Source organism: Urocitellus parryii, chromosome 1 (genome assembly GCF_045843805.1).
Source record: "Urocitellus parryii isolate mUroPar1 chromosome 1, mUroPar1.hap1, whole genome shotgun sequence".
NCBI classification, from domain to species: Eukaryota; Metazoa; Chordata; class Mammalia; order Rodentia; family Sciuridae; genus Urocitellus; species Urocitellus parryii.
The window spans coordinates 263,473,208-263,495,944 of record NC_135531.1 but is presented as its reverse complement, the minus strand read 5'-3'; the positions used below and the strand labels follow the sequence as shown (position 1 = coordinate 263,495,944).

At 41.0% G+C, this 22,737-nt stretch overlaps 1 protein-coding gene across 1 annotated transcript in view; it reads left to right on the top strand.

Annotated features, from left to right (window-relative positions):
- The window catches only part of Pecr (peroxisomal trans-2-enoyl-CoA reductase), a 29,960-nt gene extending 17,071 nt beyond the window's left edge, over window positions 1-12,889 (top strand). Inside the window, exons 4-8 of the mRNA XM_026402356.2 lie at window positions 1,326-1,407; window positions 3,889-3,985; window positions 5,984-6,094; window positions 9,541-9,652; window positions 12,195-12,889. Coding sequence (XP_026258141.2) covers window positions 1,326-1,407; window positions 3,889-3,985; window positions 5,984-6,094; window positions 9,541-9,652; window positions 12,195-12,280 — 488 coding nt within the window. The 3' untranslated portion in view covers window positions 12,281-12,889. The remainder of the gene's footprint in view (window positions 1-1,325; window positions 1,408-3,888; window positions 3,986-5,983; window positions 6,095-9,540; window positions 9,653-12,194) is intronic.
- Window positions 12,890-22,737: the final 9,848 nt, after the last annotated feature.

Sequence of the window (22,737 nt, the reverse complement as noted above, 5' to 3'; positions counted from 1 at the left end):
GGTCTGCCTGCCCTGCTTGCTCGGATGGCAGCTCCGCACAGCCCCTACTCCAAATGAGGTTACTTGGCTACTGAGCCGCGGAATCGCTGGTCCTATTCTAGGCGTGGGCGGCTGCTCTCTTCAGCCCCAGCTGCGTTTGGGGTGTCATGGTACCACGCCGGCGGGTCACTTGGCCTGCTCTGGGCGCAGGAGGAAGCTCCAATCTGCCCCTACAACACCCCGCCGGACCCTGATTGAGAAGCAGTCACCGCCGGTTCCCTAGCCTTGGGCCAAAGCAGCTTAGGTAGCCGGAACCCCGCCTCTCCGATCTGATACACTCTCCGCTGGGAGCTGGCTCCAGGGAGCGACCCCCACGGGTTCCCCAGCCCCAGGCCAAAACTGTTCCAGGAGTTAGAACCCAGTCGCCCCAAGCTCAGCGCACGCTCCACTTGGAGCTGGCCTCCGCCGGCAGTCTCCGCAGTTTCCTCAGACCTGGGCCAGGTTAGCCCCGGGGACCAGAATCCAGCTGCTCAGTGCCCGGCGCACACCTTGCCAGGCACGAGCCTCTAGGAGTATTCTCCACAAGAACCCCCGCCCCGAGCCTTAGCAAGAAATCTGTCTGCTAGACGCAGGCAAATACCAGCCTGATATCACCTGTTCGTAGTTGAATGGGCTGAGATCAGTAGAACACGGGGATGATTACATCATCTCTCCGAAATGGCGGCTGCTGTTCTCCACTGTGGTCCGACCGGTGTCTGGAACCAAACTGGGCCGCTTCTCTCCTCTGTTTCAAAGCCGGAACTCAGCACTATGGGCTCCGATGTACCACTGGCGGGAGCCCCCCTGGATCCGTATCGATGTTCCCCTGCTCCGGCACCCTGCCGCTCCCCGGCGCGCGCCACAGACTCCAGCCTCCAGGCGATCGCCTGTCAGGCTATGCGACCCTCCGTGCGGGGAAATGGAGCTCTCAGAGCCGAACTTCGCACGATGGAAATCTGTCCACTAGATTCTGGAGCACCTCAATTTCACTGGAACTTCCCAAAGATATCCTTCAGCCGTTTTGCATTGTCTTTCTCCCACTTAGCGACGCGGCGCCCTGGGGTGATGCAGTCCCTTTGCCGCCATCTTCTTCTCCCAAAAAAAAAAAAAAAAAAATCTTGCTTAAAATTATTAAACTGTATATATAAAGTGGGTGAATTTTAGGATATGTAAATTGTACTGTGATCAGGCTTTTTGAAAGAAGAAATATAAATTAAATTGGAAAGCATATCCAGTAAGCAGCATGCTGGAACAAGATATCTGGAAAGAGGACACTGTTTAAGATGATTGTTGTTTGTTTTCTGTAGTTTACAAACTCTGGATGAAAGAGCACGGAGGATCTATTGTTAATATCATTGTCCTTATTAAAAATGGATTTCCACTTGCTGCGTAAGCATTTTTACATTTTATCTTCCCCTGTCTTTGGGTTTTGTCCTCTGAATGGGGTTGATAGAGTGGGGTAGGGAAAAATACCCTCAATCAAGATGATTAATGCCTTCAATGAGTTGTGACAACAATACTTAGCATTTCATTTTATTTGAAGTTTTAAAATGTACTTCTAAAGCATGCCCATTCAGATTAGGGTTGCCATGTTTACTGAAAGAGAAGGAAAACCAGGATGCCCAGCTAAATAATTTTTTTTTTAATAAATGTGTTTTAAGTACATGAATTGAAGAATTATTTGTTATTTATCTGAAATTCACATTTAACTGGGTGTCCTGCATTTTACCTGGCAACTGTAATCCAAATGTTACTAAACTACCCATCACTGATGGAGGACAGCTTCTGTGTTAAGGTGTAGACATGAAACTGAACTGATCTGTGTTAACTTAGATCTGAATACCATGAATATACCTATTTAATTTTAGACAGAATTGCTAAATTGTTATTCCTAACAAAAACCCAGATTTTTTCCCCTAAAAGTTTCTAAGAGTTTAAACTTTTAATTAGCCACTCTACAAGTAGATAGTTTGTTTCCTTTATGAAAATTCTGATGCCCTATTTGCTTCCTGTATTATTCAGGACTCCCTTCAATTGTATGGGATAGAAATATAATTCAAGCTAGATTAGTGATTCTCCAAATGTGGTTTCTGGAACAGCAGTGGCAGCCTCAGGTGAGAACTTGTCAGAACTGTGCATTCTTCACATGTGCTTTATCAGAAGCTCTGAGAGCAAGCTCTGCATCCTGTGGGATGCTGGTCTCTGAACTAGCGACGCTGTAGGTTCAGACATGATGTTGGCAGGAAGGTGCCCTCCTTTTAGCTTTGTTTCATTCCAAGCAGGCCTACGTGTGGCAAAAAAAAGAATACTGACAGGAGGCAGAGGTCAACATTCCTGCTCTTCCTAACTCTCCAGTGAGAGAGTGCTTCTCAAATAGTGCTGAGAAAGAGAATTCTAACACTGCCAGTACCAGCAAGTCCTAGAGAGGATTCCCATTAGCTGACTGTGTGAGTTAGCTTTGCATTGCTGTTACCAAAAGACTGACAAGAACAACTTAGAGGAAGAAAAGATTATTTTGGCTCACAGTTCCAGAGGTTTAGTCTATGATTGGCCAGTCCATTGCTCTGGGCCCAAGATGAGGCAGAGCACATGGCAGAAAGGTGTGGCAGAGGAGCATGACTCATCTCATGGTGGGGTCTGGAAGCAGGGATGGGGAAGGGGCCTCAGCGAGGATGACCCCTTCCAGGGTCAGCCTCCAGTGACTCACCTCTTTCAGTCATGCCCCACTTGCCTACAGTTTTCATCCCATTAGTTCATTGGAACTAGGACGGGCCGATTAGGTTATAGGTCTCACAATCCCATCATTTCACCTCTGAATATTCCCGTATTAACACAGGAGCTCTTGGGGGACACCTCCTATTCAAAGCATAACACTGACACTGCTTGGGTCACGAGTGCAGCCATCAACAAAATCCTGTGGCTCTTCCATGCATGGTCATCCCAAGGTCTGAGGAACTGGGGTCAACACCACATGGACATGGACTGAGTATGGCCAAGGGGTGGGAATTAACATCACCTTACCCAAAAAGAGTATAGAATGCAGGCAAATTATGCCATTGTAGTTCCTTTTCCGGCCTATTACCCTTTCTTACTTGTTTACCTTCCTTGGGTCTTACAAGAAATAAAATCAGTTCTTTCAGGCATTTCTCATTCACCCAGGCAAGTACTAATATTAGTTTTTGAGCATTTCTTTTCCCTGTTTATAAGTAAAAGTTGTGATATACTAGAAACACTATTCTGTATCTTGCTGTTCTCAAATGCACAACATATGTTGGGGATGTATTTGTACCAGCATCTAAAGAGTTTCCTTCTTATTTTTTATGGTGATCTAATGTAATGCCACTCTGTAAAGCATGAAATATAATTTGTTCAACCCTTTTCTAATGCTATTGTTTGGACAAGGGTCCTTCAAAGGTCCATATGTAAAGGGTTGGCCCCCATGGCAGTGATATTGGGAGGTGCTGTTAACCTTTAAGAGGTGAAGCTGAGTGGAAGATTCTTAACTTATTGAGAGCATGCTCTCAGAAAGGACTGTGGGACCCTGGGCTCTTTCTCTGTCATTCTGCTTTCTGGCTTGAGATGTGATACTTGCTCCAAAAACGGCACCATATGCCTCCCTTGCCAAACACCTTAATAAATTAGCTGCCCTATCTTGGACTTGAACCTCCAGAACAAGAGCCAAAATTAGTCTCTCTTTATTACATAAATAGCCAGTTCTTTCCCCATTGTCTAGCAGAAACTCAATACAGAGACTCATAATGAGATTGTTCATGGAGAGTTTTGCCTGGTCATTGGTACACCTGACAACCTTAATTAAGAAGAATATATTCAACAAAAGTTCATTGCAATGCTTATCTTTTGTCCTTAAAGGCACAGTGGAGCTGCGAGAGAAGGTGTTTACAATCTCACCAAATCCTTAGCTATGGAATGGGCCAGCAGTGGAGTAAGGATCAATTGTGTTGCTCCGGTAGGTAAATGCTGTATATGAATCTGTTGACAAATTGTGCTCTAAAGATGCCATTTGTGTTGTTGTTAAGTTGTATTGTTGGTAACAAACAATCTAGCTTGGTATATAGGTAACAAATATACAAGTGTACTATAAAAGATTGACTTAAAAGATAGATTAAAATCTCAAAGTTGCATCACAGAAGTAGTCTTTGATTGACAATCAGTTTGTCAACAAGGTTAAATTCAGTGGGTGATTCTCAGTGTGTTTTATAACTATTTGCAAAATGTTAAACGATATTGTTGACGTTTGAACTTTACTCCAAATCATGGAATCCAGGCATCTGCATTTTATAAAGCAGCCTAGAAAATTTATATTCATAGTGAAAGTCAAGAAACACTGCTTTGAAGAATAAATTTTTCTAGATAATTTTGTTATTGTTTTGGCTTATCATTAATTATTAGGAGAGGACATGATGTCAGGGTTCTGGAAAGGAGCTATCAAATCAGAAAAAAAAAAGAAAAGATCAATTAGAAGTCAAGAGAAAATTTCTCTGAATCATAATGTAAATGATGGGGAAATTTATAATATACTTATAGTCAACTTCAAAAGCTCATTTTTATGAAATAAGCTACAGCTAAGCCTCCTTGGTATTATATATTGGCCATGGATTCCAAGAGAGACATGAGATGAAATATCTCATTCATCCTGTACAACTTGGCTTAAATTCTACTTTTTCTATGATGTTTTCTGGTCATTGCTAAGATAGTAGTAATCTCTCCATCTGAAACACTATAATACCTTTGGATATTATCTATAGATCTAGTTTGCTATTCGGTAGAAGTTAAGTATGAACTGACTTGTTGAAGTTAGTAGAGAAACTTTCTCTCTAACAAAATTGCAAGCTCTAGCCAGAACCTCAGATTGCTTTAGTGTTCCACAAGTATATTACCTAATCCATAATACACTCAGATATTTATAGCACAAATTATTTACAGTGCCATTCTTTTTTTAATATTTATTTTTTTAGTTATACGTGGCACAGTGTATTTATTTTACTTTATCTGGTGCTGAGAATTGAACCCAGTGCCTCATGCATGCTTGGCGAGCGCTCTACCTCTGAGCCACAGTCACAGCTCTATAGTGCCATTCTTAATGTTGATATTGTGAAATACTGGTTTCTAAAAAGTCTTCAATGGTATTCAGTGTGAAAAGCACAATGTTAATTCTGTTTATCCTTTAGAGATTTTTTTTTTTTAGGTTTAATATCTAAAATTTAGTACTTCTAAAATATTTCATCTTCTTTAAATAAAATGTTCTACATCACTTGATTGGAAACCAAAATATCTCCCTAGTATCATTTAGAGTGATTCATACTGAAGAAATTTCATCTTTCTTCTCCTTCTCCCCGTGACCTCTAGCTAGAATCTAGAGCAAATAGCGTTATCCTGTGATGTACAGTTTTCAAGTAATTGTCCTGGCCATATGCCCTTGAAAAGCTAGGGCAAGAGAGATGGAAGTATTCTGAAACAATTAAAGTTGTAGTTTATTTATTTTGGATTCAAATGTTTTGTTACTTTATTTCACACTAGGTGAAAAGGAAAATGTTTATTTCTAAGTCTCATGTAGGCATTGCCTAATCTTCCCTCCTGAAGCCGAGCTGCCTAGTGGAAGATAAAGTTGAAAGAGTGCCCTGACCTGTTGTTCCCACTTAAATGCCTCACTATTCTTATATAATTATGCTCTTCGGAAACCAATACTCCTATGGAAAAAATCCAGGGATTGGCTGGTTTTTAAGGGAGAAGAGGTCACAGATGAGCACACAGGTGGTGCATCTGTGGACAGTGGTCAGCTATACCTCTTTGACAGTATTGGGAAAAATTAAAGATTAGAAATGTTCACTTTTCTAGTAAACTTAAGCCATGTAATTTTTGGTATTGATTGTTAGACTGCTTTGATGTCTTTACGATTAAAATTTAATTTTATATTCTTTTATTCCTCTTTTATGTTTAAACACAGGGAGTGATCTTTTCCCAGACTGCTGCTGACAACTATGGTGATAATGGACAAAGCATGTTTGCAAGGTCCTTCCAGAATATTCCAGCTAAACGAATGGGAGTTCCTGAGGAGGTAATGTGTATTTCTAGCATCCATCAGAGTGACTATGGCTTATACATAGCACATGGTGTCCTGTTGAGGTGGGCTAGTTGCCTGATGGAGATTGTTTTTCTCACTGCCACCGACCATTTCTCCTGCGCTCTCTGGATCTTGGGAATATCTGGCTGTGTTTTGACTATTGATAACAGCCTTTCTTTTTTTTTTTTTTATTGAGAGAGAGAGAGAGAGAGAGAGAGAGAGAGAGAATTTTTTAATATTTATTTTTTAGTATTCGGTGGACACAACATCTTTGTTTGTATGTGGTGCTGAGGATCGAACCCGGGCCGCAAGCACGCCTGGCGAGCATGCTACCACTTGAGCCACATCCCCAGCCCCTTGATAACAGCCTTTACAGAGGAATGAGTGTAGGGTAAATGAAGAGCAGCGTGTTCTCCTTGTTTCAGTGTTTTTCAGCTACAACATTTTATCACATGGTATTTGTGAGTACACAGAACCCTATGAGAGTCTGATGGTTAGGGCTTTATGAAATTCCCATATGAGATTTCAGTATGTTAATTCAACTGGAGTATGTAAAAATCCATAGCTTTCTCAAATGCTAGCATTGTAATCTTTTTTTCTCATATTTTATTGGTGCATTGTAATTGTGTAATGCACATAATTACATAATGGTACATAATGGTGAGGTTTGTGGTTACATATTCATACATGCACACAATACAACAATATAATTTGGCCAATATCATTTTGAAGTACTTCCCCTTTCCTTCCTGTCCTCCCTCCCTTTGGTCCCTTTCCTCTATTCTACTGATTTCCTGTTGATTTTATTGAGATTTCCCCCACTTTTCTTTTCCTTTTTCCTCTCTAGCTTCCAAAATTTTCACTAATTTATATGATAGCATTTCTTGGATAGAGGTGAAATAATTTTGATGATATGAAAACAAACATATATTAGGTGCTAAAAAAAACAAACCCAAACAAAATGAAGCAAAAGTAAGAAAAAAAAGCCTATGAACATAATGCCTAAACATGCATTCTATTATGAGTTTGAGTCTTCTTTTTCATGAAAAGGAAAGAAATTCTTTCTTTTTTTTTCACATCTTCATACATGTATTTTGTACAACAATGAGGGTCTCCTTCCACCATCCATGCAATTCCCCTTCTCCCTCCCTTTCCCTCCCACCCCTCTTCCCTATCTAGAGACAATCTTCTTCCCACAGCATTATAATCTTAAACTGTAGTTTTTCAAAGGAAGGGTTCCTTTTCCACAGTAATAATAAAAACTAAAATACCTTGGAGTAAACTTAGCTCTAAATGAAACAAAACAGAACAAAACAAAATGTTTTAATGAAGAACAGGAAAGACCAGAATGAATAGAAACATGTTATACCTATATCCACAGCTGTCAAAGTATGTGGGCCCAACCCTGGGGTTCCTAAAACTTTTGGGAGGGATTTGCAAAATTAAAACATTTTAGTTTCAGTAAAAGCTGATTTGTCTTTTTCACTGTGTTGACATTTGGGTTGACAGTACCAAAGCAGTGATGGAAAAGACAGCTGGAGCCTTAGCATGAATCCTGACTGCAAACAATACTGGACCAGTAGTCGTGATACTAGAAGGCCTCAGGAGTGGGACTCTGCAGGGGCAGTTTCACTTTGGCTTATCATTGATGAAGCAGTAAAAAATATTAATTCATTAAATCTCAATCACTGAGTACACATCCTTTTAATATTTTGTGTGATGAAATAAGAAATACCAATACACATAAAGCTTTTCTGCTATGTAGAGAAGTATAATGGCTGCCTCAAAGGAAAAGAACAGGCAATTGAATTGAGAATGGAGTCAACCACTTTTTTCATGAAACACCATTATTTTATGTGACAGAATGACTGATACTACAGTTATTCACACTTGGGTACTATGTTGACATTTTTTTCAAAACAAAATTGGGCTATCGCTTTAAAAGAAAGTGACTGAGAATATTTGTTGTCAAGGTTAAAATTCAAGACTTCAAGGGAAAATTAGAATTTCTGTGCACCTGTCACCATGGCTTTCCAGCTTCTAAATACTTAAAAGACTTTCCTGAAGAGATGGGTGGAGACATATCAAATGTGGTCTTTTGATATTATATAATAAATTGTGTGTCCACAGTTAAGACACATAACTCAGTGAATCAATATTTCCCAAAGGACAAAATCACATCTGGGTGAAAGAGCCAAAGTCTGAGAAAACGTTTAATAGAACAGAGTACAAGCAGTTCATTGCCACGGTTTCAGACTCCATATTGCAACTAATCTTTAAGAAACACCATTTATTGAATATAAAAAAGAAAATCTATAGTTATCTAAAAAGACTTTTAAAATGTTCCTTCCTTCCCAACTATAAATAACTATATATATGCTAGAAGCCAGATTTTCTTCATATGCTTTAATCAAAACAACAGATTGCAACAGATGAATGCAGAAACAAAAGTGAGAATCCAGCTGTTTACTATTGAGCCAGACATTAAAGAGATTTGTAAATATACCAAACAAACGTATAAAATTGTTATTTTGAAAATTATACCTGTTTTTACTTGAAATGTCATTTATGTTAACACATAATGCCTATAATGTTATATTTTAGGGCAAGAGAGATGGAAGTTTTCTGAAACAAATGAAGAGAGTTGAGAAAGGAAGGGAAGGAGAGATTGTGGTAGCTATAGTGAGATAAAGAATAAAGTATTGGCCTGATTGTGTTCTGTACCTGTAGGAAGATTGAACTTTTGCATCGGCTGTTGGCTGGCCTGTTAATCCATGAGCTATCATCTTTTAAGTGAAGGAGAATCAGGAGTGTTAGGTGTTTAGGAGCATCACCTTTTGAGAAACTGCTTCTGGTTCTATAGGCTCACTGATATAAATTCTTTCTTTCTCTTTAGTTTTTAGAGTAGATGTTGCTGAGCTCATCAATTGACTCTTAAGATTTTAGGGAATGCAGTGGGATTCTGAAGTCCCTCTTCTAGAAACTCGTGCTATCTGTGTTGTTGCTGAGTTTTGGGCCAGACAGGACCATGCACTGAATACATCAGAATGCTAGTGTATTGCTACACAGACTCATTGACTATTTCAGGGACCAAAATATAAAAGGCATATGTCAGTGATGGAAAAGGGGATTGTGGTGGGAAATGGAAGCAGGAAGAAGCAGAGATGCAGCCCTGTGTTCACTTTGGGCTTCTTTTTGTGTGTCCTCCTGGATACTCTCTAAGGCTCCTTTGTGTCTCTCTACCTCTCCTCTGATGGATTACCTGATTTTAATAATGCTCAAATAGAAAAGGGAAGCTTTCTGGGTACTGGCAGGTTGTGGCTTACACACGTAGGAGTTACATTACAGTTATGTGGTTTGAGATGAGTTTCCTCTGGAAGGTGAAGCACATAGAGATGGAAAGAGACTCTGCTTTTATGTGCACGTGCCTCTGTTTCCAGGTCTCCTCCATCGTGTGCTTCCTGCTGTCTCCTGGAGCTTCCTTTGTCACTGGACAGGTGGTGAGTGTGGACGGAGGCCAGTCTCTGTACACACGCTCATACAATGTACCAGGTGAGTAGCTAGGGAATGAATAGCCACTAGCTGTAGGCCTTTTCATGTTTGGGTGTTGGCCACTTAAGTTGTAGAGGTTTACTCCTGTAGGACATCAAATGTGCAAACTGCTTATCTTCAGGATATGATTTCCAAGGCTACGTTCCCAGGTGCAGAAAATACCTCGATATATTTATTATAGATCTTAACTCGAAATATTTAAGAAGTTTTTGTGTGTGCATGAGTTGATGGAATTTGACCCTTGAAAAACCCTCTGAATGGAATGATAGAGAAGAATGATAGAGAAGAATCAAGAGGTTGCCATATATTTAACTCTTCTTTTTTCCTCCAGTAAGTGGCTTGTATATCTGAACAGAAGAATCAGTGGTATTGTGCTGTTTTGCCCTCTCTTTAGGATATATGTTAAATGAAGTTATATAATTACTATATTCAGTCATTTTGATATACATAAAGAAGTGTTTTATAGTCGTAATCAAATATTGATATTACACAAAATGTCTTTATGTGTGGGATATGTTGATGTGTCTGTGTGTATGTGTTGTTCGTATTTAATGGCTAGACCAGAGATCTTTGAGGTTAGAAGTTTTCTAAGAAATTTGATAGTCTAATATCATCACTTTGCAAATGACAAAACAAATCCACAGAAGCTAACAACTATAAATCACTCAAAACACACAGAAAGAGGTACAAAATGCAAATATACCTGGCTTTCTATTGCTAAAAATAGTTGACTAAGTGGCTACAAGCTACTTAAGGTGTGGTTAATACAACCCCTTCGAGTTTAAATTTCATATCAGGGTCCCAGGTTCAACTTACTCTTACTATTATTCTAGTCCAAGCATAAGATTTCTTATACATTAATTAACGGTTACCTTAGAACTTTAATTTTACTAATTATTGTCCCCTCCCTTATATATTTCTTTACTAAAAGATGTGCATGGTAATATGTGTAAGATACTATGGTTCTGAGGACATAAGACAAAAATGCCTGCATGGCTATGCCTCATTGTTTTGAAAGTATTTAAAATAGTGAGAGTAGTTGAGAACCTTTCCCTTTCCCTCTTTGGTAGACCTGAGTCAGTATTTGTTAGGGTGAGTTGCATTGTTTTTCTTTTAGAGGGGGAAAGAAATACCAAGGTGGTTGCTTCTCTAAGTCTCCCACAAAATGATTTACTTCTAATACTGTTTTTATCAATACAAAATATTCTTTAAATTTTTGAGGAGAGTAGTTATGTCTACTTTTTAGGAATGTGCTGCCCTACATATTGACTAGGAGCATTCAGACTTCAGTACAGGGTTTTAGATTGCCAGCTTGGAAGTGAAAATCCCTGGGATAGAAACCTCACCCCGCTTATCTCAAATGTTGAGTTTTGGGGGAAATTAATTTCTGTAGGCCCCTCTTTTCTTTCCTACAGTGCAATGATACACATAGTATTTATTTCAGGGGACTGTTGGAAAGATCAAATTAGAAAATGCATGTGTCAGATAGGAAGTGACTCAAATTGGCCTAAAATTAAATGGAATTTGTGTGCTGGGGTTGTAATGCAGCGGCAGATGAGATTTGACTGAAGTAGCTCAGTGATCTTATTGAAGACATTTTCCCCTCCTGTTTCCTCTGTTTTTGCTTCCATGAGGTCAGCGCTCTCTCAACCTGGCTCTCTTGGTGGTAGGATGGCTGCCCGCTGCTCCTGAGATCACCTGCTTCTTTTTGTTCATATCTAGCTAGGTAGAGAGCAAGGAGTAGAGAATGACTTTGTCCTGGAATTAATTTAAAAAATACTGAGATGCACTCTGTTTTAGACCAGCTCAAGCAAATGCCCATTCTCAACCAATATCCACAGCCAGGGGGATGGGGAGCACCAAGTGACAACTTATAACCCCTCACCACCAAACCAGGGCAGGGTCACTCCTCTGACCCTTCTGGATTAAAAAAAATTAATAAATAGAGCCTCTTGCAAAAAGGAGATGAGGACTGGATGTTGGGGATGCAATTATTAATACCTGGTGCACAGTTACCACATTATTTTAAAATTATTACTAAGCAGATACTACTTGTTGAATGTCTGCAGTATGCCCAGCTCTGTACAGATGGTGTCAGGTTTACCCTCACAATTTTAAAAGATTTTGTTAGATGATAAGACTGAGGCTCCAAAAAAGTAATTTCCCTAAATTTGGAAATGCTAGTGAATGGCAGACCAGAGCTTCAAATCCAGGTCCCTTTGTAAAACCTCTGGACTTTGTTTTCTTTTTTTTTTTTTTTTTTGTCCGAGGGTACTGGGTATTGAACTCAGGGGCACTCAACCACTGAGCCACATGCATCCCCAGCCCTATTTTGTTTAGAGATAGGTCTCACTGAGTTGCTTAGTGCCTCACTGTTGCTGAGGCTGGCTTTGAACTAAGAGTCCTCCTGTTTCAGCCTCCCATTGGGCTTAGATTTTGTTTTCTTGCATGAATGCCCCAGAGAAAATAGAAGAGGACTAAGTGGGAATTAAGAGGACAAAGGAGGTTAAGTTTTGCTAACTTGGAATTTTCCACTTAACAGATCATGACAACTGGCCTGAAGGAGTTGGTGACCTTTCTCTTGTCAAGAGGATAAAGGAGTCTTATAAAGAGAAAGCCAAACTCTAAGCCAAGGAATATCAGCTGTCTTTTGTTCCTGAGTGCCTTAACATCTTGAGAATGTGCATCTGCGCTTTATAAGAACTTATAATTTGTTTGGAAAAAAAATCACTTCTTTTTAATATTATTAATTATATCTTTTTAATATTATTAATTATATCTTTTAAATATTATTAATTATATCTAAGCAAAAACTGTTCCTGAAATAAGTGCATTTCAATGTCTTTGAATCTATGATTAATTTTTTTCAAATGACTTTTTTTTTTTTTTTGGTGGTGGTGGTACTAGTAATTGAACCCAGGACTTCAGGCATGCTGGGCAAGCACTCTACCACTCTACCACTGAGCTAAATCCCTAGCCAGCCCTTGTGATTAACTTTTTTAAAGAAAGAGATGAACATGATTAAATAATTCTCATTTTAAAAGAGGTATTCAAAAAATGAAATAATTTTAAATTAATAATAATTAGATCATGAATTCTCAGGTTTTATTATTGAATTATAATTGGGAAATACATCTAAATTGTGGTATACTTATGATTGTTACACTAGAGTTATACAGTGACTGCTTTCTGATGGCAAATTCTTTTGGAGCAATAAAGCCTTGTGGTAGCTGTCAATTCAGTTTCTTTTGTTCATGAAGTCAAATTTGCATTCACCATTGAAGCTGGCTGCTTGTGGATGGTGGGGCATATTATACAATCAGTGGTTCCATGGTTAGGCATCTCCTTTGCCAGGAGTGGGTTACCTGGTGGGATGCTTTGTCACATGGCGTGTGGTGCCCACGAATGATGAGGCTTTCTATAAGCTCCCAGATAGAGGTGGTACTGAGTTCCATAAGCAGAGAAGGTAAACTCACCTGGAATAAATAACCTGGTACCATGAGGAGTGGCACAGATATCATGCTGTAATTTGAATGGGGGACATTTAAAATAAAGATTTAGTAAGTATAATAAGAGATTAGTATCATGCAGGATTGGCTAGAAAGGAGTAAAGAGAAATGAGAAGAATATGAGAATAGCAGACATGAGGACCAGCCAGCTGTACTAGGGGTGAGATGGAGCACAAAGAAGAGCCCTCCCAGGTCCCAACACCCAGATCTAGTAGATTGAGCACAGCAGTGGCTTCATGGATGGCAGAGAACTCACTGTAGTGTGCTGCTGATGGAATTTACTAGAAATCTACCTTCTATGGGAAAACTGCATGAGGAGATGTCTCACCTGAAGCCCAGGCTGTGCAGCCACCTGAGCGTGGTAGTTGGCAAGTCTGGTGTTGCTGGCCCTGGTGTGGGAGTGACCTGCACTGCAGCAGTGTGGGAGCAAAATCATCATTTTTTTGTCATATAAGAGGTAAGGAGGGGTAAGTCAAGAGAATACAAATGGAAGACATGATTTACAGTAGAAGGGGTAGAGAGAGAAAAGGGGAGGGGAGGGGAGGGGAGGGGAGGGGGGATAGTAGACAATAGGACAGACAGCAGAATACATCAGACACTAGAAAGGCAATATGTCAATCAATGGAAGGGTAACTGATGTGATACAGCAATTTGTATACGGGGTAAAAGCGGGAGTTCATAATCCACTTGAATCAAACCGTGTAATATGATGTATTAAGAACTATGTAATGTTATGAACGACCAATTAAAAAAAAAAAAACATTGATGAATAAAAATGATGAAAGAGGGAAAAAAAAATCATCATTTTTTTTTTTTTTTTGCTAGTAACCCTCTACTAGCAAAGCCTCAGGGCCAGCTGGCAAAGGGAAAACCACTGGAAGGGTCCATTGGTCTCCTTAAGAAACAGGGCCACATTGGGACTCAGTATCCATCTCTGTTGTAGTTAGGTTAGCAGTTCAGAGGCAGCAAGATTTGCACCTGCCTTGACTCAGGGGAGTCTGTTTTGTTAGCTTTTGCATTGCTGTTGGTACCTTTTATGGTTGAGATATGAGGTATCTCCCAAAAGCTCATGTGTGAGACAGTGCAAGAACATTCAGAGGTGATTAGATTATGAGAGTCGGAAACCTACTCAATGGATTAATCCACTGATGGGGATTAACTGAGTGGTAACTGTAGGCAGGTAGGGTGTGGCTAGAGGAGATAGGTCACTGGGGGCATGCTTTTGGGTTTATGTTTTGTACCCAGTGAGCAGAGCTCTCTGATTCCTGCTTTCTGATTGCCACATTCTGAGTTGCTTTCTCCCGTCGTACTCTTCCACCATGATGTGCCGCCTCACCTTAGACCCAGAGCCATCCATAGATGGAGACCTCTGAAGATTTTTCCTCCTCTACACTGTTCTTGTCAGGTCTCTTGTTCACAGTGACTAAAAAAAAGTTGACTAAACAATACCCAACAAGAACAACTTAGAGGAGGAAAAATTTCTTTGGGGCTATGGTTTCAGAGGTCTCAGTTCATAGACAGCCTGCTCCATTGCTTTGAGTCCAAGATGAGGCAGCACATCTTGGGGGAAGGGCCCAGAGGAGGAAAGCTGCCCAGCTCCTGGCACAGTCAGGAAGAAGAGAGAAAGGAGTGGGGAAGAGAAGGGAGCACAGGGAAGATGCACCATTTCAGGGCACTCCCTAGCGATCCACCTCCAGCCATGCCCCTCTTGTCTATAGTTACCACCCAGCCATTCAAACTGGGATGGACTGATTAGGTTGCAGTTCTCATGATACAATCATTTTACTTCTGAATATTCCTGCATTAACAGGAGCTTTGGGGACACCTCATGGCCAAACTACAAGAATCCACACTGTTGGGCCTACTTGCAACTTCCCTCCATTCCTGTGCCCATTGCTACTAGTTCTAGGTGGCCAGTCATGAAGACCAACTAACATTGGCTGGTTGAGCCAGCTTGTCTACTTGGTTGTTCTCTTCTATGATAGTGCTTCCTGGGGAGGAGCATTAATGTGTGAGACAAAAATAACACTTTGTGCCCACTCCCCTGTGTCTATCCACAATCCTCTACACCATCTTGCTCATTTTCTGGCCAATCGACCAGGCTATGAACCACTGTTCAGGAATGTGTATACATTCTCACATCAGACTGCCTTTCTTTCCAGTGTACCTATTAGTTGCAACACTTGAGTTTGCCCACTAGAAGAATTTTCCATCTTCACTATCTTATGGGCCACCTCTGGTGAGGCTGTAAGGAAGTTGTAATAACTGAAGGAGAGAGGATTGGGTAGGCAGAATCTCAGATCATAGCACAGTCCAAGGAAGGGTTAACCAGGCTGTTGGGAAAGTCAGAGCTACCCATTGGAGCAGCTCCTCATTTCCAGAATAGGTCTGGAGGAACAGCCTGACTCTGCTCAGGCAATGACTGAGAACACCCCAAGAGCGAATACAATGGGGACTCCCGAGTGGCAGCAAGCTGAGCTGATTGTCATCAATTATGTTCCCCCTAGCAGGAGATCTAAGGGGTTCATTTTCATGGCTGCCATATGGCTTTATCCTATAACCACAAAGTGATCATGATGAACTCTATTAAAGTTTTACTATTTAGGGGATGAGCTTGAAAAATGCCTCTTGTGGTTAATTATGGAACACCAGCCTGTCTGGGCTTGCTTTCCTGGGATTCAAAGACAGGGCTGCAAAGCCTCCATCTGAGCTGTAGTTCTTTTAGTGTTTTTTTCTTCATGCCTATTTACACAATTTAAACCAACTATAGCCAAGGCTGGCATATTATATCAGCAGTTAGTGACTATGGCCCTTGTTCTCAGACAGCCCAAACCTCCAGTTACCTAAAGGGATAATTTGAATTGTATTATGTGGGCTAGAGTATTTACTTTGTATGGTAACAAAGGCCCCCTGCTGGTTATTGGTTTCTGCCAACTTTTGAAGAGCTTGGCTGAACCAAGTGAGTACATTCTTACACTTTGTCCTCGTGGGATTGTCAGGACCCACCAGGTCCCATTGCCATCAGTGTTCGTGCTGCACTCCTGGGGGTCTCCTCTGCCGCCTGTTTCCCTCTGCAGCCTCCAATCTTGTTCTCCTGGAGAATGTCAGTTCCCTACAAGGAAACATCTTGAACCCCCTTCTGGCTGAGGCTGCCAGGTGCTGAGCGTGGTAGTTGGCAAGTCTGGTGTTGCTGGCCCTGGTTACCATTTCTTTGCATCCTGTTCTTCCTTCTTTTGCCTTTTCTGTCAGTTCCTGTAGAGCTCTGTGAGGATCTTCTTTCTATGAGTTACAGATTTTCAAGCCTACTGGTGTCCCACTGCCTGGGTTCAAGTCCCAGCTTCTGCTACTTACTTGATAGAAGGAATTTGAATATGGATTGGTTATCATTAGGTAGTGAATTGTTGGTCATTTGGTTAGACATAACAATGTCATGGCAATTTTAAAGAATGTCCTTACTCATTAGAGAAAAAGTACTGATGCTTAGGATTTGCTTTGAAATACTTTAGTTTAAAAAAATGGGAGAGAGGAGAGAGAGAGAGAGAGAGAGAGAGAGAGAGAGAGAGAGAGAGAGAGAGAGAGAGAAAACAAGAGTGGCAGCATGGTAATAACTGTTTAAGCTAGGTGACAGATACATTATGTTCTATGGTTAATTCTATTATATCCACCTTTGTGCAAGCTTGAAAATTCTCAAAATAAAAAAATTATAAAATAAAAACAGTCGTTTAGTTGGTTGGGGAAGCATGGGGGGAAGAGTTAGCTGATCATATGTGTGTTATTGGAAAAAAATAAAGAGTTTGCCTTGAGAACCTAGGAGCTTTTGGGGGGACACAAATGTGGCACAGGAAGTAGGAACTTGGTTACAAATGGACTATAGATTTGGTGGTAAAAATTATTGCTTCTTCACCTGGATTCTGCTGTACAGGAACTGGGGATAACCCATGTGCTCCTTTGTTAGCCTCCCACACTCAAATTTTTACTCAAAAATTAAGGCCCCTAGAATAAAAGGTTAATTTTACTTTAATGGATTGCTCCCAGGAGAAGAGTGGGGAGGGAGGGAGAGAGAGTTTTATCTCATTTTATTTGAGGTGAAATTGTCATAAAATGAACCATGTTTAAATGAATAATCCCGAAGCAGTTGGTACATTCACAGTGGTGTACAACCACCTTCTCTGTCTAGTTCCAAACTCCTTGTATATCAATCCCACACTTCCCATTCCTTCCCCCTCCATCATTGCTGGACTTACCTATTTTGGATATTTCATATAGCTCGAATCATACAATTGGTGACCTTTCACGCCTGTCTTTTCTCATTGGTGAGTGAGAAAATGTTCATCCACATTGTTTCACATATCAGTACTTCAAGGGAAGATTTTTAATCACTGTTATGTGGCTGAGGCTGCCTCTACTAGTGGACAGAACATCCTGAACCTTCTGTCTAGAATGTTCGTTCCTTCCTAAGAGAGTTTTAGTGATAGTGCCTGGAGGACTTAATCATATATTAGAGCAACCTGGTTAAAAATTCCTGGTTTTCCAGAGGAAGGAAATCCTGACCTTTTGGAACTCCCCACAGGGATGAGTCCAGATCCAGGGGTTGCAAGGAGGGGATGCACCACACACATGTTCCCTCAGGAAGGAAGAAGTCTGTCCACAGACAGCCCTGTCAGAACCTGAGCCAAGGAGGGGTAGCTGCCTCACACCCATTGTTACCTTTCCAGGTGGCCCTCATCCAGAGCTCAATTACCATGGGCTATAAAGGCCCAATTCACCAACTCAGAACAGCTTTAAAGTGTCACTCTATCTTCAGATCTTCCCTTGGGCTGCCTGAGGCCAACCCTGCTTCCTCTTCATCCCTTCTCTCCTGCAGGTGTTGATGCCATGCACACTCTGTCTTAGAGTCGGCTTCCCTGGGACCCCAGTCTGCTACCAGATTGTGTGCATGGTTAGATGAGCTGTTCCAGCAGAGGAATGAAGTCCTGAGCCTCCTCTAAGCTTAGGAGCCTCCCTCCTTTGCTTCTGGAGGCTTTCTATGGGTAGAAGAGGTCTCCTCTCCTAGTTTCAAATTTTTCCCCCAGGTTCTGAAAGCAGCCTTTTTTGCATATCTGTGTGGTAGCAATTAAGGATTTTTTTCTTTATTTCTAAGTCTTACTTTCCTGCAGAAACCATCTTCCATCTGATCACGATGGGCATTTTCAAGGATTCGTTTGCCTTTTTAAAGTGCCAGAATAAAAGTAATATCCTCAAATTTTCCGTCAAACTGCTATAACAGTTCCTCATCTTTACAGTGCATTTTCTAAAGGCAAGAAACTATTTATGAACTGGACAGGAATGGGTCTCTCTTGAACTGAGGAGTGAGTGAGTATTCATGAGGTAAAATAGCCTAGGAACAAAAAGCAGGACACTGGTCTTCTTTTTGGGAGACCTTAGAAAAGACATAAGGGATAAGGTGAGTGGCTCTGTTCAACATCCTTGCCTCAAGTGGCAAGGCCTTTGAAGACCGAGCACAGCTCAGAGACAGGGCTCATAGAAAGAAGACGCTGGAGAACTGTGCCTTAGAAGGGAGAGGGAAATATTAGACATAGTTTACTGAACTTTGCAAAGTCAGTAAAAGGGGCACTTTACCTTGGTCAAATAAAACATTAATTCTGTATCAATTTGTTAAGAAGAAGCCTTTTCCCATCTAAGTCCTGGAAGGCGGTGCTGTCCTGTCGGGAGAGGCTGACTGTGGTCTTCTCCAGGTGAAGGCTTGCTCAGGATGCCCTCCTGTCCTTCCTGTTTCATCTTCTACTGTCCCTTCTCTGCCCTGGTTCTGGATCCTCTGCCCTGGTTCCGGGTGTTTCCTCTTCTCCGCAGGTCAATACACATTCACGCATCACTTAACAATGAGGATATGATTTTGATAAATGTCATTGTGTGAACATCACAGAGTGTGATTACAGAAACAAGAGGGTACAACAGTACTAGGTGACCTGATCTAATGGCACTGCTGTCATGTTTGGTCAACCTGCACTCTGTGGAGCATGAATGACCACAGTGTTCTTCTTCTCCCTCCTATCCCTCCCTGGAGGGAATTTTTAAATAGGCCCAAATGGCTTGTCAGCACATTTCACCAAACAAAAGAGTCTTTTCTCTGGGGAACCATGTCCCACAATGTTATCAAGCTGTTGTCCAGACATTTTACATAGATAAAAAGCAGAATAAATAAATAAATAAATAAATTTAAAAACAAAATTCACTGATTTTAATTATTTATTGAAATTTTTTTCTTTACATAATTTAAAAACATATGTGATGGCCTATGCACTTTTACATGGTTTCCAAGCTAACAAATCAATTGCTTGTGCTTAGTAAGATCAGAAGAAATAGTAATACATCAGTGATGTCTGGTACATGGTAGCTAAGAGAAGAAAGGACTTTGATCTACTTAACAGGATCCTGAAGGCTTAGAGTTTAGCCTAGAGTCAGTTTAAGCCTTCCACTTAAATATTGTTGTGTCCCTTTGAGATTGAAGTCCATACAGGCATTGAGCTGCAGCAACTTTGCCTCTGTGAAATGAATAAAACTGAATAAAATAAACCCCTTTCACATCCTTAGCCCCATCTACCAGAAGACTTACAGTTCATTTATAACTAAAGGCCACTAGGTGGCAGCAGGGGGAAATCAGACGGGTTTGTATGACCTTGATGGGGAGGGTACCAGCTACCTTCACTTGTGCAGAAAGAAGGTGCATGAAAGAGTTGTAGGGTTCTGGCCTGTTTTTGTAACTCTGAAGGTGTTGTGGGGGAAAAATTAATATAAAGGAACAGGAATCTAAAAATCCACAGCTATAAATGTGCTTATCAAATTGGTAATATCCTGGCTTGAATCTGAATGAGTCTCTGGGGCATCTCTGAGAAAATGTGATTGTTGCTCTGTTTTACCCTGTTATAATTGTTGAGGCATGTTTTCTCCTCTGTTGTAATTTCATGCCATCTTGCAACCAGAAGGTGTTTAATTATCAGAGTTTAATCCATTAGGAAAAGGTATGGCATGATTTGTAGATCCAGGCTTATGCTTCATTTTGGTCAATTAATTTGGCTGGACTTTTAAGAGCATGGAATACTTGGTGTAGTAAGGGGCTGACCTTGCAGAGGTGGAAAGATGTCCAAATCCAGATCTTGGGCTGATAATGGAGACTGTTCTGAGAATCTGCAGTATTGGTGATGGCAGGGTAGTTAACTATGATGGCCGAGTTAGACATAAGAGATGTGATTCTAGTGGGAACAGTGTTGGATGTAGCAGTGGAGTTAGCTACGGGAGTATAGCTAGAGATGGCAATAAAGTGAAATGTGAAAAAGACGGGTGAGGTAAGGGTGGACACACTGTAGGGATCAAAAAGATGGGTGCCTTGAAACACAGACAAATATAGAATATTTGAGTTTCATAATTTTCTAATTTTTGCTCAGGGTAGATTTTTTTCTGATAATGAGTAGTTGATTTTTTTTTTTTATGTTAGCATTCCACAAGAGTGTGGGCACAGTGCCAGGCTTACGAAGTTGACACTCAACACATATTTGAGTTGAACAGTTTTAGATGGTTATAGTTGGCTGTGTAAGGGGATGGGGTGGGATTCCACTAAAATATGAATAGCTTATTAGCATCATTGTGGAGTGCTTCCTATTTCTCATGAAACTGTCCCAAGTGTGATTGTAGCCAACTGGAGGTGCTGTTATGCCAAAGTCTGTATTCTTTCTTGATTGTCAAATCTGATGTGCTATACAATTCCCGAGTTCCTGGAGCAACATCAGGATGGAGGAGAGGGACGGGAGCAAGAGGCCTAGACCAACATTTAAGGAGGCACATTGTTCGGGGGGTGTGCAAGTGCAGGGTCAGCCCCTAGAGTGAGTGCCTCCTTAAATGTTGCACTAGTCCCCTCATCTGTTTCGCCCTCCTTCTGGCCGTGCTTGGAAATCTTTGAAAATTGCAGATTGGGGAACCCATTCCCCAGAGTTGACAATTCAGAAGATCTTAAGTACAGTGGCAGAATCTGGGTTTCAATGAGCATCCAGTCAGCCTTAGGGATTCTATTGCAGGCGTTTAGAATCATCACCCTTTGAGAAACTGCTTCTGCCAACAGTCTCCTGCAAGAGATGTTCATATTCAGTGAAATAATTCTCTTCTTCTCTTTGGTTTTAGGAATAGATGTTGCTGAACTCATTGATTAACTCTCTTGACTTTACAAGGCATGTGGTGGATCCTGAAGGCTTTTGTAGAAAGTTCCTGCGCCAGTCTGTGTTGCAGGGTTTTTAGTTTGACAGGATTATGGGCTGGCCATTCCTGTGGGGTTCTTTGTGTCCACTCCAGATGGCAGGAGCTCCCTGGACACACACGGTCATGTCTGAACCATGCACCATGTCTGAACCAGCATCTATGGGAGCCATATGTAGCCTTGCTTAGAAAAGGAGTATAGTAGACATGGTAAAGACATGAAAATAGTGCATACATGCTGTTTTTGCCTAGCCAGCACCATTCCCATTTTTATGCTTAGAGTTGATTTTCCTGGGGACACTATCCTTCTCCTGGTATTAGTCCAAGAGGCTTACTTTTCCTGTCTCTCCAGTTCCTCCTCTCTTGAGCACTGCAGAGGTGTTGGAGAGTCTGTTAGATAGATGCATTCTCTCCCTTGGAAAAAGAACACTTAGTTCCATTTCAGGACCATGATCGACTGATTAGAAGGAATGGTTTTCTTTGTGCTGCGATTACTAGCAGAGAAGATGTGTGAGGCTCCTGGGAACCTGAGAGTGCCATCAACTCAGAGCCCAGAAAAGAGAGACCAACCCCTTTATCTTTGAAATGTCATGTCTAAAGCCGGTATTACTTCTGCATTTTTCAGTTCCTTGAGAAAGTAAATTTCCTCTTACATTTAAACCAGTTTTTGTCATTCACAATTAGGAGCTGATTAAGACCCAGAGGAAAAAGGTCATAAAAATCTAGAGAAAAGGAAATCGGACAGAGCAGACACACAACAGGGTTAGTTTCCCTCAGTGGCAGGACTTAAGAATCAAGCTTCCTTGAAGAGGAGCCTCCTGGTTTGCCCCATGCCCTCCACCCCCAGCCTACCTCCCATGTGCTTTTATTCTCTCCAAGGGCATCTTTCTAAAAGCCAGATTACAGCTGAATAGAAAGTTGTCTAGGAAAAGACTCTACTAAATTTTAAAGAGAACAGAAATGTTTGTCACTTGAAACCGAAGAATGAGCAAAGACTATGATTATTCAAGTTTCCTCCGAGTACATGTTGAGGGGAATGAGGGAAGTGAAATTGACCGGCAGATAGCACTGAATAAAAATGGTTTGGAAATTTAGAAAGTATTGGGCTGGAGATGTGGCTCAGCGGTAGCGCGCTCGCCTGGCATGCGTGCGGCCCGGGTTCGATCCTCAGCACCGCATACCAACAAAGATGTTGTGTCCGCCGAGAACTAAAAAATAAATATTAAAAAAAATTCTCTCTCTCTCTCTCTCTCCTCTCTCACTCTCTCTTTAAAAAAAAAAAAAAAAAAAAAATTTAGAAAGTATTTTGCATCATAGGAAACCACAGAGTAA